The sequence below is a fragment of the Cebus imitator genome, unplaced genomic scaffold (genome assembly GCF_001604975.1).
Source record: "Cebus imitator isolate Cc_AM_T3 unplaced genomic scaffold, Cebus_imitator-1.0 Scaffold33, whole genome shotgun sequence".
In the NCBI taxonomy this organism is placed as follows: domain Eukaryota; kingdom Metazoa; phylum Chordata; class Mammalia; order Primates; family Cebidae; genus Cebus; species Cebus imitator.
This window is the reverse complement of record NW_016107348.1, coordinates 6,843,855-6,862,056: the sequence shown is the minus strand read 5'-3', so window position 1 is coordinate 6,862,056 and position 18,202 is coordinate 6,843,855. Positions and strand designations below refer to the sequence as shown.

The following is an 18,202-nucleotide window of genomic DNA, read 5'->3' as shown; positions in this document are numbered from 1 at the left end:
GTTTGAAGATCAAAAAAACAGCAGAAAGAACAGGAAAAGAGAATGAAAACAAACATCTTTAAAAAATTATTTTAGGTTTAAAGTAAACCTTTCATCTAAATGTGTTGCTTAAAGCTGGCTCGTGGTCTGAGTTTCAAAAATTTTTCATTCAGAAATATTACATTTTCCATTTCATTTATCTCACTACCACTTTTCCTACCAAACAATTTGCATCAAACACATGAAAACCTTTTCAGCTTATAATTCAACTCACTTGGCAGGACAAAGGGGAAAATTATGAAAATGTATGCTAGTTAGGCAATAACATGGTCAAATTTGTCATAATTTAAACTTATCTATAAATCATAAATGGTGTTTAAGTATTTACAAAGGCGGATCATTTATTTAAACATGTATGATAGTAATTTTTATAAAATTTATAATATTATAAAGAATGTATAACATTTAGAAGAAAATATAAGGTAAATGTGCTAATCCTAAAACAAAATAAAATTCTAATGAAACCAGTTCATATCTAAATACGTATGCTTACCTTGCATGCTTTCCTCATTCAAGTTATTTTTAAAAATCTTTTATTGATTAATATTAAGTGGAAAATTAAGCTTTAAAAGTTAAATAGCTAAATTAGTACTGCACTTTCAGAAAACAATATTGACTAGACTTTTTAATCTTTTCCTTAGTGAGATCTATTGTTGTTAATAAGGTAACACAGCTGATAAATTCCAGTATTAACATAACTTTATAAGAGGAAAAAACCCTCAAGCTTATTACTACTTTTCTGCAAGAGATTTAGTAAATGATGATAATGTAATACTTCAGAACTCCATTTTGGGGTAGGATAGTTTCTCAGTATTGACAATGTCTTTATGCTGATGACAAAGGCTAACTAATAAGTAGATATTTGTTTACCCAGGGATGGATGCTCCTGGGTTCTAGACATGAACTTAACTTGTAAGTGTAGAAATTTTCTACATAAATTAATCTACACTGTAATAGAGGCTGATGCAAACAGTGAGAAGTAGAATTCTTCTCTGTAAAATTAAGTGAATCTTCAGGATTCCAACAGTGGCCATCTTAATCCATTGATCAATGATGAAGGAGGTCCAGCTGGGTAAGTTTAGGTGCCTATATAAACAATACTGCCTTCTCATGGGGTAGAGGGAATTATATTTAGGTTAAAAAAGCTACTTATAACCGCAACATATGGCCCAGTGTTCAACTTATCCTTCCAAAAGAAGGAACAACACATACATATTAGGTAGAGGGTAAAATCCAAGCAGAGGCAGATTTTACAGAACTTAAAGCAGTCAATTCTTCACTTGTTACTCTTCAATTAATTTTCACAGCTGGAGGAAACAGAGCCTGGCCTAGAGTTCTACATACGTGTACTTTTTCACTTCTTGGGAATTAAATGACCAACCTGGGATGATATTGTTATTGAAGGTCCATGTTAATTTGGGCAGTGGAATACCAGTTGCTTTACAGCTTAATCGTAGCTGTTCTCCTTTATTTAATGACACATCTCCAGGAAGTTCAGTAAAAGTGGGGAGAACATGCACAGTCAGGCTGACAGTGTGCGTATCTTCACCTGCAGCATTGTTAGCAACACAGGTATAGAAGCCAGAATCCTCCAGCTAAAATTAAAAAAAAACCGTAGCATTTAAAGTTTCATAGTCATATATCATAGTATGTAAAAGACATCAGATTGCATAGCTAGGCCCTCAAGGAACTCTCATATCCAAAGACGATTTAAATGTCCATCTTTTAGTTTTAACCATCAGGTTAGCTTTTGCATTACATAATTTAAAATATGTAGGAGTTTAAACATAAGCCCATACCGTTCAGAACAATAACAATCATTTTACAGTGGTAAGATTTCAAAAACTGTAGATTCTGTGGTTTACTAGATATCAAGTGTATTGCTGCTCTGCAATGCACAAATAAAGAGCGAACAATCCCAAAAGCTGACAGCAACTTGACAGCAGCTTAATTGGCTCTCTGAGTAAGGTGGTACCAAAGACCACCAGAAGCATCAGAGGAAATGGTAAGAGAAAGGGCACTATTACCTGCAATTCTGAGGCATCATTTGCTAAATTCAATGGCTAGCTCTCAGCACTCATTTTTCTTGATGCATTTGTAGCATCTGACACAATTATGAGTCCTTTCTATGCGAAACCACCTTTACATGGCTTCCAGGACACTACGCTCTCCTACTTTCCCTCCTATCTCACTGGTTTCTCCTTCTCCAACTTTTTTGCTGGCTTCCCCTCAACATTAACATCTTAATGTTGGCATGCGAGAGGGCTCAGCCTCTGGTCCTCTTTTCTTCTATATCTGTACTCAAGTTTTTGGTGATCTCATACAGTGCTATGGCTTTAAATACCAACTGTATGCTGATGACTACCAGTATCTCAAACCTAGATACTGATACTTTCTTACAAACTCGAATTCTATTGAACTTCTTCTTCTAACTCCTTGCTCTGATGCCTAAAACTCATACTCATGCCCCAAAACTGAGCTCCCAATTCCTTCCAATGGCCCCTTCCTGTACCACCTGTAGCCTTCACCATCTTAGCTGATGGCTATTTCATCCATCCAATCATTCATACCTTTGGTCTCAAACATTTGAGTCACCCCTTATTTTTTTTTCTCACACCCTCCTTGCAATCTGTCAGAAAATGCTAGCTTCGAAGTATATGTAGAACCTTACTTCTGCCTCTTCTCTGCTAACACCCTGGTTTGAGTTTTATCATTTCTTATCTGCCTCCAGACATCTTCCCAACAGGTCTTGCTGCTCCTGTCCTTGTCTCCTTACCATCTATTCTCATCACAACAGCCAACATAACCTTTAAAAATGTAAAGCAGATAATATGGCTCCCCTGATCAAAAACCTGCAGTGGTTTCTGACTTAGAGTAAATGGTAAAATTGTTACAATGACCTGTAAGACTCGACATGATTTTGCCTCCATTTTTCACTGACTTCTTTCTCCTTTCATTCTTTGCTTTGCTTTCTCTGGCCTCCTGTTTTTCAAATATACTGGGCATGTTTCCACTTCAAGTTCTTTGCTCCGCCTATTTTTTTTTTTTTTTTTTTTTTGTATTTTTAGTGGATATGGTGTTTCACCATGTTGGTCTGCCTGGTCTCGATCTCTTGACCTCGTGATCCACCCGCCTCGGCCTCCCAAAGTGCTGGGATTACAGGCTTGAGCCACCGCGCCCGGCCCTTTTTTTTTTTTTTTTTTTTTTGGCCCGGTCTGCTCCTCCAGATATTTGCTTGGCTAATTCACTTCCTTCAAGTTTTGCTCAAATGTCACCTTCCCAAAGAGGGCTTACTCTACCCTGTTTACAACTGTCACCTTCACTACTCCAACTCCTGACACCTTGACCTCTCTATTTTTCATGCCACCTTTTTTTTTTTCTTCTGACTTATTTTCCTCTGACTAAAATTATTCTTAGTTTTTATCATCTCCTTCCTCTAGAAATAAACTCCATGAGGGCAAAGATCTTTGATTCTTTTGTTCCCTGATGTATTCCTAGTGCCTAACCAGTGCTAGTTGTTCGATAAATAGTTGTTGAATTAATGACTGCTTCTGATTGCATTAAGACACATATTATAGACTATTTTTCTTTTTTAAAAAGTTTAACATTTTTTTTTTGCTTCGAAGTACTAAATAATTGAAAATGTAGCATAAAAATTACAATTATTTAGATGCTTATTATTGCCATATAAAGTTAAGAGCACAGAATATGGCACAGGCACTTAAAATTTGTCCTGATCAACATATATTTCCACAAACATAAAATAATTTCAGAAGGAGGGCATTTATCAGTTCCTGTTATCTGTTAAATACTATTCTCATTCATGGGACATATTTTCTTTAATATTTTAATTTTTAAATAAATATTTAATATTTTCTTTAATGTCCCAAGAATATTTTCTTTAATTATTAAAGAATATACTTTCATGCTAAATTACTAAAGTATAACAGCAAATTTACAATCTGGCTTAATGTATCTGTTCATGGCCATTAAACTTACCACAACATTTTCTAAAATGAGTTCTCCATATGGTTCAGCAGTGTATTTTCCTAACAAGTTAGCTAAAAGAACATTGTCTTTTTTCCAGTTAATTGCTGGTGTGGGGATTCCATCAGCTACGCATGGAAGAATGGCTTGTGAATTCTCATTGACCGTGTAGTGTCCTTCTTTACTTCTGATCCTGGGTGGTACTATGAAGAGTTAACACAAAAAAAATTCTTTTGAGGCTAATTCTGCTAGAAATACTAAAAATGAACATCTCTGAAGGTATTGATTTGCTTCCTGCTATGAAAGCAAGCACATTTTTGGTACTAGCAATAATTCTAATGTATTTGAACTTACTGAATATATTTACATTTAGTTTCTGAGCAAATGACAGAACTGGGTGGAAGCTCTTTATATTTTATTTGGCTTTCTGACTTTTCCATCTTTGACTTACTTCTGTTTATTGTAGTGAAGTAAAACAAACAACCAAACCAAGAAATGCTTCTATGGTTGTATAACTGCTGTATTTGTCTCAGAGATAATATTGTGAAGAGGAACTAATAATAGTCACCATAAAACACTACAAAACACTCACCCAATATCGAATGTCACAAAGTGCCTGTAGAAAAAAATACTTACGGCAGTATTTTACATGTTACAATGAATGTAAACCAGACCAAGACATTTAATTCAGTTTTTACACTGTCAGAGGAAATTTTCATAGTGACTTTATAACTTTGCACATTATAGTAGCAAATACTTCTTGGGACTCAATTTTTAACTAGAATTTAGGCAGCATAGAGATGAACTGAATATTTTAGTGTAATAAAAAATACTCTATTGGACTTAGAAGTAAGATAGTTACTTCTAAAGAAAAGACAAAAAGTATTAAGAATTCTTGGCTCAAAAGTAGAAATACACTCCCTTCCCAAAACAATCAATTTGGAATTATTCAAACAAATCAGATAGAAGGGAACCTACCTTAATGACATTTTAAAGAGTGACAGGAGAACAGTCAGCCTTAGCAAAAATAAAATTGTCATATCAACTTTAATTAGCTACTTTCAGTTAAATTAACTGCTTTCAATTAAAATAGCAGTCAATTTTTTTATCCTTTGTGATTATATGATTATATATACAAACATTATATAAACATTACAGATAATTTGGGAAACACAAACATTGATTTTGCTCAATGATGCATCACAAATATTCATTTTTAATTAATTCATGCTCTAGTTTCATTATCCTCTATTGTGGATTCCTTGGGTTGCTATTTGTCTTTTGTTAGAAGATACAAATTTGCAGCATTAGTGTATTTACTTCAGTTCTTTCTTTTTAAAAATGAAAGAATTATGGCTATGTCTTTATATTGATTTTAGCTTTGACCACACAGTGTACATTTTGATATGTCGTGTCTTTATTTTCTAAATCATCTGAAAATAGAAAAATATTCTTTGATCTAGTTTTTGGCTGGAAGAGTGTTCTTTAAAGTTGTCTGGGTTTGGGGTTTTGGCATTAAAAGTTCATTACAAATTTCTAGCTTTATTTCATGGTGGGTAGAAATTATGGTTTACCTTTTTGAAACATTAATTTCTTTGTTGTTTAGTATATGGTAAATTTTGGTAAAGTTTTTACAGACACTTGAAAAGAAGGAGTATTATTTATTTGAAGGCAAATGGATAGTGTACATGAATTAGTTTAATTACATTAACTGAAAGCAGAGGAGTTATTTGGAAAACTCAAAAATAGTGATTTTTAATTTTGGCTAAATTATGTATTCAACCAAAAATGTTTCCACTTGAAATGGTCTCTGTTACTACAAAGTTATAGAAAATTCAAATACTCTTGAAAAATAAAAACAGCTTTCACAAATTTCTGAAAAATGAAAAAGCAGAAACTCCTTATTATAATAAAAATTACTTCTGAAAATAGAGGTTGGAAGCAGTTTAATCTGCTATTGTTTCCTACCACTGATATTAATAGGGATTCTTTCCTTAGTTAAAATACACAATACAAACTAAAAATATTTCAATGCTGATTTTTCCATATTTTGTTAGTTGCCTTAATACAAAAACAGGATGTATTTCTGTTATAAAAATGTACATGTAAATATTTGTCCACTTTAATGAATCAAATAGATCTCCTAATTCTCATTAGGGTCAAACAGTACAGTGTAGGTCATACGGTGATTCATTTTGAACCAAGATGACTTGAAGCTTGAGAAGTAAAGCAGAAAAGTCACAAAACACAGACTCCGCATAAGCCAAGTCATCACAATATGAGAGGGTACCAGCAACACATTAAAAATCCTGGAAATATTAATAAAATATGTGTGCACACGCACACGTGTAAACACAGCTTACAGAAAACAGATTTGAAGTGCACCTACACACCCCTCCACACACTTTGGATTACTGAGTTTAAGGGTTTTTGACTTCCATCATATTTGCACTTAGCAGCCTTTTCTCTTTGCCATGGTAGTGTAGCAGACTGCAATAAGTCATGTTCAACAACCTACCATGGACGGTGAGCTTGGTGCTGGTGCTGCTCGATCCCGCCACGTTGGCTGCCATGCACGTGTACTGACCAGCGTCATCAGGCTGGGCAAACGCTATTTGCAGAGAGCCAGAGCTGAGGACGCGCTGGCGGATTGATTCCACAATTGCACGCCCATCTTTATGCCATGTAATGTCAGGCGGTGGGAGCCCAGCCGCTTCACACGGTAACGTGATGGGCTTGTCCACAGCAGTAACATACTCCTTTAGATGAGGGCTAATGACTGGAGGAACTAAAATATAAAGTTCAAACTTCATCTTAAAAGCGTGAGTGTGCAAATTACATGCTACAGTACTGCTCTAGCAAATATTGATAAGAAATAAACTCTTGACTTCACTATATCATTAGAAAGGGAGCACTACACCTTGTTTTCATGGGAATAAAAAAGTAATTTGGACACACTTCAGAAAACTAGTCCCTAACAAATGTTAAGTGATTGATAGTCAATTTTAAATAAGGAGATAAGCATATATTCATGAGGGCTTGCATATCTAGAAAATTTAAGCTGTACCAATAAAAGTATTTTCTTTAACTTACATAAATTATGTGATTTACTTTAGGTACTGAAACTTCCAAAATAAACGCCAAGTTTTGGAAAATACTCAACTGCTCAGATACTTTTACTTATGTATTTCCATTGAGCTTAGAATGATGCCTTATATACAGTGGTTATATTTAATAAAGGATTATTTGAATGAATGAATACATAAGTAGATCATGGAAAATAATCATATAGGTAAACCTCTTCCCACTTATTTGGAAACCTATAAAAGGGCTTATAATAAGGATTTCCTTTCCAAGGGTTTATAATAGGCTGATCACCACTTAGGTATTAGTCTGGATATTCTATTGAGTAGTTGTAATGCATCACTATAAAAAGGCATATAAAAGAACTATGAATAATCATATTAAGATTATAGCAACAAAATTATTTGGTTGAATTTGTGCTCACCATTACATTTGTATCCACAAGGAGACAGTCTATTCAGAATTTTTCGTGCCTCTGGAGGAAGCAATTCTCTCTGGTTGCTTTTGGAATGTTGAAATGCTTTTGGTTGTTTAATGTGTTTCTTTGTCCCTTTCTCCCATGTCAATAATTTCAATCATTTCATGAAGAAACAACTCCTCAAATCTAAAAATGTTCTCTTCTATGACCTCTGTGTTGCTGAAACTAATGAATACTTTTGGGTCCTTATCCTACTTGACTCAACTGCATTTAACAAAGCTGTTCACTCTCTTCTTGAAACACTATCCTCCCCTAGCTTTCATTAAGTTTTCCAGCGATATCCCTGCCCTCCCCATTGTATTATTTCCCAGTGTCCTCTCCTTTCTCAGACTTGTAAATAATGCATGGTTCTAGGGCTTTCTCCTCAGCAGTCTGTCCACATTCTCTTTCCTTGATGATCTTATCCAGTCTTGTGGGTTTAACACTGATTATTTCCAAATTTTTATCTTACACTATGCTTCTCTCATGAGCTCCAGATTCATATATATTCAACTCTCTACTTGACATCTCCACTAGGATTTCTAATAGTTTCCCATGTTTTTTTTTTTTTTTTTTTGAGACGGAGTTTCGCTCTTGTTACCCAGGCTGGAGTGCAATGGCGCGATCTCAGCTCACTGCAACCTCCGCCTCCTGGGTTCAGGCAATTCTCCTGCCTCAGCCTCCTGAGCAGCTGGGATTACCGGCATGCGCCACCATGCCCAGCTAATTTTTTGTATTTTTAGTAGAGACGGGGTTTCACCATGTTGACCAGGATGGTTTCGATCTCTTGACCTCATGATCCACCTGCTTCGGCCTCCCAAAGTGCTGGGATTACAGGTGTGAGCCACCGCGCCCGGCAGTTTCCCGTGTTTAATATACTTAAACAGAAATTGCAGTTTCCTTCTTCCCAAGCCAGTTCTTCCCCTTGCATTCCAACGTGGCACTACCATCTCACTAGCTCAAGTCTGAAGCTCAGGAAGCTTCACTAATTCTCTTTTCCTAACCTACCAAATTCATCAGAAATCCTAACAATTACCTCTCTCAAAATAACATAAATTCATCACTTTTCTCATTCACTTTTGCAACTCATGCTCCTGTCTTCACTCTTGGAAAATAACACACTACCCAGATAAGTGTGACAGTTCTAACTCCAGTCCTGCCCTTTCTTTAAGCCATTACCAAAAGCTGCAAAAAGGGTCTTCCTAAAACGAAATGAGAGTCCTGGATAAGTCCTTCAAAAAATTTCTTTGCACAGAGAATAAAATCTACATTTCCTAGGGTACGCCACGTAATGCATTCATGGGCCCTGCCTCCTTTTCTGATCTCCCTTATGTTTTGCTTGCTTTGTGCTTGTCCACCACCGTCTAGCCACACTGCCATATTTTCTTTTTTCACTCTTGACTTGGGGTCACTGCACATGCTGTCCTCTCTCCTTTGGACACTCCACCAACCTGCCCGTGGCTTACACTTGCTCATCATTCTGGGGTCACTTTAAATGTTAATTCCTCAGAGAAACCTACCCTAACCATTAATCTAAAGTGGTCCCCACCTATCCCCATTATTCTTCTCCATCTCAGTCTTTTGTTTTTCTTCTATATAACATACATCAGAATTGATCATTAATTGCTCTATCTGGTAGTTTAAAGTTTCTCCTTCTCCATCAGAGTATAAACACCATAAGAGAAGGGTCATGTCTGTAATGTTCAATGTTTCCAGTTATTGATGTTGAATAAGTGTTGAAAAATACAAACAAGTTAGATTTATAATATGCAGGAAAGTGAGGTTTACGATATTCATGAACCTACCATAGGAAAACTGCACTATAAGAAATTTAAGCTGATTCAAATTCAGTAGCTTGAAACCTTTTTCTAGGTCACTTCTTATTTGCAAAAGTAGCGCATGCAAGATATAAAAATTATACCAAGAAAATATCAGTTAAATGGAAAACACAAAAATACTTTGTTTTCTCTTTAGAATAATTTTTTCCATCAAGTTGGTTTAACTGCGATTATGATTTTTTTAAGTGGGACATTATAATCCAGTGTTTTGTAATGTATCCAGGGTAGTGCTGTAGAGAATTGTTTTAACAATCATATTATACATGTGCTATAGTGAAATGGGGTATTAAAGGAGGCTCATAGAAATTCAAAATAGGATTAGATGCCTGAGTTTCCTTATATAAACAAAGGCAAACAAAGCAAAACACATTAAACTTTCTTCTTCATAAAAGTGATATAACCAATAGGATAATACAAACTAAGAATGTTGAAAACTGTGGAGGAACACAGCATAATCATTTTAGAGATGTAAATATTTAGTATACATGGTTACAAACATTGTTGAATTGAAAACAGAGATGAATTATTTAGGTACCTTGGACATTTAACTTGATTTTACCCAAGGCTGTACCGGCTGGGTTCTGGGCCACACACATGTAAGTGCCAGCATCCTCTCCAACAGCTCTGGAGATCTGTAAGCTGCCACTAGGAAGAACTGCATGGTTTTTGCCTACATCACAGTTACAAAAGCAGGTGAAAAAAAACAAAAAACCCTTTTCATTAAAAACAATCATACTGATTTGAATTGGAAAACACTGATGTGCTATGATTTTCTTGATAGAAACAGTGGTAGATACCTGAAGTGATAACATTGATGCCTTCTTTTTGCCAAGTAATGAAAGGACTGGGTGTCCCTGTTGCTTCACATGGTAATAAAACAGGATTGTTCAGAATGACGTGTAGTTCACTTGGTTGGGGCTGAATGACTGGAGGCTCTATAAAAGCCAATCAACAAAAGAAGTAATAGCACTAGTTAATGGAAACCATGTCTATTATAGTGATGGGCTTAAAATTACCCAAATTCATAATTCTAAAATATCAGTGATTTGATTGTCCAAGAGAAAAGTGAATGCTGGCCACACTGCATTCTTTGAATCTTGCTACAGTAGCCAGTTTCCATTAGAAGAACTCCACTGGAAGACTAGAATCAGGAATAGGTTGTAAAAATCCAAGAAGAAAAGTTATTTGGAGCTACTTTGAGTGGTTTGTCATTTGTGTGCCTTTTTTAGTGTATTAAAAATATCTACCAGGCTTATCACTATATATACCAGATATAATGATAGATATATATCAGTATATAGATATATATATCTATATAGATATATATCAGTATATATGTCAGATATGTATCAGTATATATATCAGTATATATATCACTATATATCTATATAGATATATATCAGTATATCTGGTATATACTAGTAGATATATACCAGATATATCAGTATAAATTTTCTGAAATATATACTGAAATTATAAATTTCAGTATATAATTTCAAGATATTACTTTGGTTCATAGCTCTTTCAGAATAAATACCCTTTCAGAATAAATGTGACTTAAAACCTCCCCAAACCCAGCAAATTTTGAATGAGTAAATAGCCTTCCATACCATGAACGTGAAGGGTCACGTGTCGATCTGCAGAGCCAGCTGTATTCCTAGCGACACAAGTATATCTTCCAGCATGGTTTAATTGGGTGGCAAGTATTTCGATTGCTCCTAAAAAGGAAAAAAACAAAACAAAACAGTTTTGATATAAATTGTATCTCAGTTTTTTTAGTTCAGTAAAATTTGTCTCTCATTTTTGTGTGTTTTCTGCAACTAGCATGGTGGTGCTTTGCTTATATCCATACTTGTATTCCCTGAAGTGCCTAGCATGGTACTTTTTAAATTATTACTAACAGCTTTGTTGAGGTTTAATTTACATATCATAAGCGTCACTCATTTAAATGCACAAGTCAATGATTTTTCTATACTTACAGAGTTATGCAAACATCACCACAATCTAATTTTAAAATATTTCCATCACCCCCAAAAGAAACCTGGTGCTCATTTGCAGTCATTGCCCACTCCCAATTCTGGACTTAGCCCACCACTAATCTACTTTCTGATTCCACAGATTTGCCTTTTCTGAACACTTCATATAAGTTGAATCATACAGTATGTGATCATCTGTGCCTGACTTCTTTCACTGTGAGCATAATGTTTTTGAGGTTCATGTGCTGCAGCATTTGTCAGTATTTTGTTCCTTTTTATTGCCAAACATAATTCCATTGCATGGATATACCACATTTTATTTATCCATTTATCAGCTGATAGACATTTCAATTGTTTCCACTTTTTGGCTACTGTTAATGACGCTGTATGAACATCTGCATATAAGTCTTTGTGTAGACAAATGTTTTCATTTATTTTGGGTAAATACCTAGGAATGAAGTTGCTGGGATTAATATTTTGAGAAAGTTCTAAATTGATTTTTTAGCCTAGTACTTCATTCTAAAATATTTTATGATTTGAATTGCTACCAATCTATAGTCAAAATAATTTTTCTTGAAAGCCAAGTTGCATCCTGGGAACGAATTTTCCACTACTTGCCTTCTATTGTTACAAATTCTCTTAGAATAATATGCACATACTCATAAAGTCCCAGGATATTAGTTGCTACTTTAGTTTATCTCTAGTGTTTTTCCCCAGTGTAGAATAAGCTTTAGAAACAGCAATCTGAATCACCTATACTTTGTTTAGGTGATTTTTTTCTTCCATACTATAAATTGTATAAATGATAGTTACTACCACTATAAAAAATTTTCCTTCATAGAACTCACGACTCACTCAGCCTACATATTCAATTTGAAAAGCCTTGAAACCTAGAACCCTGTTTTAGTTACATAGTTCCAGAGTCTTAGTAGAGTCTATTTCCTGTCTTAGGCACTAAATGTTTAATAAATGAAGAGACATTCTATTTGACCAATGAAAGAAGTGTGGTTCACTCACAGGAAACTAGGGAATTTATTAACCCTTAGGTTTGGTAATATACACATAAATACTGGTGATCATGTTTATTATATTCAGATCAGTCTTAGATATTGTTATTTTGTTTCCAGACTTCTTTCTTTCTCTTCCATTCCCTAGATCCCCTTCCTATGTTATTTGCATTTTTTCCAGATTTTTAAGTCCAAGAATGCATGCATGTTTTATTCTTTTATTCTGGTGTAACAAAGGCCAGGTGAGGATGTGCATCAATAACTAATACAATCAATAGAAGTGAAATCACTGAGCTTGGTCTTACCTGAGGACAGAATTCTATAGCCATCTCCCCTGGGAAGCAGTCTTATACCATTTTTGGTCCAGTGAATTGAGGGAAATGGAACTCCCGAAGCAGTGCAGGTAATTACTGCTGGGGCATGTTTGGTTACTAGGAAGTCCGTAGGCTCATCAGCTATGGAAGGTGGAACTAAAACAACAATAACAAAAAGAAAAAAAAAAAAACTACACATTTCCAACTTTTAAAGGTTTCCAAAGAATTACCATAATCCTCTTTGTGCTCTGAAAGTGAAAGTTAGTAAGTAGAAAAGGGATACCTCCCTTTTATTTCTTGGTTAATACCTGGGTGATGACATAATCTGTACAACAAACCCCCATGACACAAATTTACCCATATAACAAACCTGCACATGTACCCCTGAAGTTAAAATAAAATTTTTTTAAAAAAGGAAAGAAAAGGGATCCCTCTTGTAAAGTAGCGGAATGATGAAGTGTAGTATTATCATCTTTCAATCCGTGTTCCCAGCCAGTTCTACCTTGGACAGTGAGATCCACAGTTCTTTTATCATCTCCAGCACCATTTGTCACAGTACACTCATAGGTTGCAGTGTCATCCACAGAAGGGGAAATAATTACTAGTGAACCTGAAGAAAGGAGCCTAGAAGACAGATTTCAAAGCATGAGATACTATATGTAGGTTTTCATACACTTTTCCAGCTAGTTCAAGATGATACCATGTTGAAAATTGATGAAAACAGTACTTCTCCCTCATGTTAAAATTAACATCATGTACCTGAAGAAAATTTTATGCATTAGAGATTATATGTTTATGTTTTATGTAGTAGCTTTCTAGAGCCTCAAACTTGATATAAAATTTACAGGAAGTATTTGTTGGAAGGATTGTCTCAAGAGGGAATCTTATATTCTCTGAATGCTCATATCATGATAGACCTTGCTCTTTTAGGAGAAATACAGTACAATAACACTGAAAACAGCCACTGTTTACTGTTTACTGAGCATCAGATACACTCCTGGCACCATCTTAAATGCTTTGGATAAATTATCTCTAAATTTCACAATAACCTAGCAGGTTGATATTTGTTTATTTCCATTGGCAGATGGCTAATGAGTGGGTCTGTGTGTCTCATCCTTTTCCCTACTTCGCATGTCTCATTAAATGTGTGGCTACCTTTTAGATAATATGGCAATATCTATTTCTATATACATATATATATAGTTTTGAACAAGTGTGTGTGTGTGTGTGTGTGTGTGTGTGTGTGTATGAAACTAAAATTTAGAATACTTCAAATTTTAGGAAGTTTAGTATGATTTAAAATAGGTCTAAGAATTATCTATTTTACTTCACACTGTGAATGACAGAATAGAAATGATTTAATAAAAACGCTAATAAAAACATATTTAACATACTTTTTATTCAAAAGCATGGCACATTTTCCGTATTGTATATACTTTCAAGTCACTGAACCTCCCAATGCCAAAAGATTAAAAGGGTGAGAAAGAGAGAGAAAGGATAGAATTTCAACTGAAGCACCCCTAGTTTCATATTTCCTGGGGTATGGGAATTGATTTTTGTCAAAGTGGACATAAGACAGCTTTTGCTTTTAGGACTACAGCCAATGTTTGACAGAGTAATGATCTAACAGCTCAGGTAAGATACAAAAAATGATTCTCACCTATAACATCAGAAATTCTTAGTGATTTAAAGTTTAGCCTTTGAAAAATAGATATTGCCGTATTATTAACTATGGTAGTAAAGCTTGGAAAAAGGCAAAAGAAAAAATGGAGAAAATGCTGTTTTTCCTCCCTACACATTCTGCCAATATCTAAATTGTATTTTAAGGTATAAAATTTGACTTTTAGTCTACAACTAACGCTTGTATCTACTTTTACAGAATAGTTTTTCTTTTATATAAAATGATGTTTTAATTCTTTGCCTTTATAAAATTCTAAAAGGTATTGAACACCTAAGGCAGGATGTAAATCTAATGACTGACAGTCATCCACAGGGTATGTGTATGCAAACTTGACCTATAATTCAGAAAAATATTTTAGGCTGAAAAACGAAGTCCATATTAAGGAAAAAATACCCACTCGCTACTAGCTAATTTGTTATAGTCTATATATTAGCTGACCCCACTGATAGAACTAAAATGCTGATTCATTACAAACTGTTTCCAAGTAGTTGGTGGGGGGTTTTGATTAAATTATCCTTACCTGTATGAATTCTGATTTTGATCCACATTAAGAAGATGCCCATTTTTTCTCCAATTGATTAATGGTTTTGGTATCCCAGTAGCCTCACAAGCCAGAGTAGTTTGAACATTTACTGTTACAGTCATGTTGGTAGGACCCGGAGCAATAGATGGAGGAACTAAGACAACGTCACCAAATAAGAAGGAAACACAGTCAGCAAATAGTATGCAATTCAAAATGTATCTACTGAACTGAAATGAGTGATTAACTTGCCTCCTAGTTATGAGCACAACAAGGTTATGTGAATTTTAACAGTGCTGTGATAATATTATCTATACAAAGGAGAAAACTTGGGGGTTGACTCTTTATAATATAATGTAAATTGCTTAACTAGCCTTCAGTGTCAAGGTCTTTATGACCTCACTAGTTAGACTATCAAAGAGCATTTGACACAGAGACTGGATGTTGTCTATAAAAGTATATTTACCATGGACCTGTAAATCTATTCGCCTGCGATCTGTCCCAGCAGCATTGGTGGCCATACACAAATACCGTCCAGTGTCAGTGACATGTGCTGACTGAATATGAAGGAATCCATTTTCCAAGATGGAATATCTGCAAGAGAAATCACAAGTGAAGTCCTCTGAATCAGCCTTTTTGGATTATTCATATTTTGTCTGAGGGAAGTGTTAAACACTTGGTGAAATCCATTCAGTTTTTTTCCTGTTTCAGATGACACAGGTTTACAATACCATTGATGGAAGAAAAGGACATGATGCAAAGGTGCATAGATGGGCTTGTGATCTTGAGTGGATTATAATCATTACATAGACATAAGCCTTAGGAATTATGCTTTTAAAACACTAAATTTTGGCCTGGAGTGGTGGCTCATGCCTGTAATCCCAGCACTTTGGTAGGCTGAGGCAGGTGGATCACCTGAGGTCAGAAGTTCGAGACCAGCCTGGCCAACATGGTGAAACCCCATCTCTAGTAAAAATAAAAAAAATTAACTGGGCATGGTGGCACGTACCTATAATCCCAGCTACTTGGGAGGCTGAGTCAGGAGAATCACTTGAAGCCAAGATCATGCCACTGCACTCCAGCCTGGGCAACAGAGCAAGACTCCATCTCAGAAAAATAATAAATAAAATACTAAGATGAAATGATTCACTCTAAGCATAATGAGACCAAAATAGTGCACTAGGAAAAAAAATTAAGAATTTGTATTTCAGGTCTTACAGTATTTTTCTTATTTTCCAGAATTGTTACCTTGCGTGATTCCCAGCTAGAACAGCTCCATCCTTTCTCCATGTTATCCTTGGAGCTGGCACACCTTCAGCAATGCATTCCAATACAGTTGACTTATTTAAAAGAATTACAAGACTCTGGGGGCCACCGTTTATGTTTGGAGGAACTGAACAAGGGATGCACATGAAAAAATTCGGTTATGCTAAATAAAACAGGCTGCATGAAGACCCTGAAGATGTAACATGAGGTGAGCTTCGAGTCAAATGTATAGCTTTGTCTACACGAATCTAGGTTAGTATAAATAGAATTGAGGTTTAATTCCTGAAGTCTTACTCAAGATACTTTGTGTTTAAAAATAAAGGGTAGATAGGGAGGGGAATTTTAAATGCTGAATATGATGTATGATATCTGGCTTGCTGTACGAGAGGCTTGAATAAAAGTCAGCTCTAGTCTGATGCAAATTAAAGATGATATTTCTTATTTCTCTTTGGCCAAATAATGGTCAGAGAATGTTAACCCTGGAACAGCTTCACTTTAAATGAAGAACAGAAAGTGGGCTGTTTTAACAAAAAACACATCTGTGACTAATCATGCAATTTTCAGAGCTGCATTTTATTGATCATTAAGTTCATATGGGAATAGACAGCCTGAATTTTAATTTTAGTATTAGAGATATTAGTTGTGTGGGTCACCCAATATTCTGTAAAATTTTATATATTAAATATCCAATAGACTGTTTTGGGGAAAGTCTACATTGTCTTCCCAAATGTTGGCACTTAGATGTCATATTTAATAGAATTACAGTCCTATGACAGTCTCTGTCTGGCACATATGTACTCTCAGCCACCATCAATTAAGGTGAACTAAATGATGGGCCATTTGTTATCCAGTGATTTCGTGTACTGACTTCCTCAATGGTTCTGATTCTGAATGACACAAAACATCAGGATCTGCTAATAACAGCTGGACATATTCTCTAAGAGTAAAATATCTCCAGTTATGTTTTTTGGAAATTGAGTTAATTTGCAATATAGATCTAATACAAATACTACATGTTGCCTTTTTCAAAAGCAGTAAGATAGCACACGGCTTCATTTAGTATGCTCATATGAAAAAGCTATCATCTCTTTGAATGCCCTTGGTTAGATTTCTAAATGAAACAATGAATATCTTTTCTTACCATTTACAGTGAGAATAAATTCTCTTGTAGTCTTTCCTGCAATGTTGCTGGCAACACAGGTATAATTGGCTGTATCACCTAGATCTGCATTGTTAATTTGCAAGTATCTCCCTCCAGATAGGATTCGCACTCGAGGTGTTGCCTGGATTCAGCAAGAAAATAAATTTACCATTAAAATGTCAGGAGAAGAGAATATATATTATTTCACAGCATCAAAAGTAATAATAGTAAACGGTGAAGCTGCTGTCTGTCAGCATGCTTGTCTGCTCCTCCACCATTTTTGTAGTATCAAAAAAATCTCTGGAAACTGTTTTAATGAGTGACGTTAAGTCAAAGGAAGAAGCAGTATCCCCAGTTCCTTTGACAATATGATCCATTCAAGAATGGGCAGATGAACAAGTCAGACCTACCAGAGACCTCCTCTAGACTCTGCTGGCAGTGTCGGGGAAAAGGTGTGCCCTTTTTTCTAGAATCACAGATTGCGAGGATGACCTAAGCCTAGTGACAATTTTATCATGCGGAAACAACCTGCCCCAAATCTAAGGCAAAGCAAGTAGGGTTAAGATTTCAGAGAAAGGAGAGATCCCTCATGTATAGTTAGAGCCTCTGGAAATTCACCAATTATTGTAGCCAATAAATGTCCTTTTGGTTTTTACTTTTCATATAAGTTGATTTGAGTTTGAATTCTGTCACTTACAACTGAAATCTTCCTAATTAACTTTGGTTAACTTAGAGGAAAATGTTGTGCTCTAACATTTTAAAATATAAGTAAATAGTCAGGATCCAAGATGGCCGTTTAGGAACAGCTCAGGATTGCACCTCCCAGTGAAAGCGCAGAGGGTGAGTGGACGCCGTGTTTTTATTGCCCACAGACTAGGAAATTCCCGGGCAG

General features: G+C 35.3%; 1 protein-coding gene and 1 long non-coding RNA gene across 4 annotated transcripts in view; one reads left to right on the top strand and one right to left on the bottom strand.

Annotated features, from left to right (window-relative positions):
- Window positions 1–16,216, top strand: part of LOC108301276 — a 29,405-nt gene extending 13,189 nt beyond the window's left edge. Inside the window, exon 3 of the long non-coding RNA XR_005199442.1 lies at window positions 16,143–16,216. This is a non-coding gene — a long non-coding RNA (uncharacterized LOC108301276). The remainder of the gene's footprint in view (window positions 1–16,142) is intronic.
- The window catches only part of HMCN1 (hemicentin 1), a 455,928-nt gene that overhangs the window by 55,221 nt on the left and 382,505 nt on the right, over window positions 1–18,202 (bottom strand). For all 3 annotated transcript variants that reach the window (XM_017524525.2, XM_017524527.2, XM_017524530.2), the window contains exons 72-83: window positions 17,311–17,452; window positions 16,152–16,296; window positions 15,370–15,497; window positions 14,904–15,060; window positions 13,205–13,326; window positions 12,694–12,858; window positions 11,016–11,123; window positions 10,203–10,340; window positions 9,941–10,075; window positions 6,545–6,814; window positions 4,039–4,229; window positions 1,421–1,634 (exon numbers count right to left, since the gene is read on the bottom strand). In XM_017524525.2, coding sequence (XP_017380014.1) covers window positions 1,421–1,634; window positions 4,039–4,229; window positions 6,545–6,814; window positions 9,941–10,075; window positions 10,203–10,340; window positions 11,016–11,123; window positions 12,694–12,858; window positions 13,205–13,326; window positions 14,904–15,060; window positions 15,370–15,497; window positions 16,152–16,296; window positions 17,311–17,452 — 1,915 coding nt within the window. The remainder of the gene's footprint in view (window positions 1–1,420; window positions 1,635–4,038; window positions 4,230–6,544; window positions 6,815–9,940; window positions 10,076–10,202; window positions 10,341–11,015; window positions 11,124–12,693; window positions 12,859–13,204; window positions 13,327–14,903; window positions 15,061–15,369; window positions 15,498–16,151; window positions 16,297–17,310; window positions 17,453–18,202) is intronic.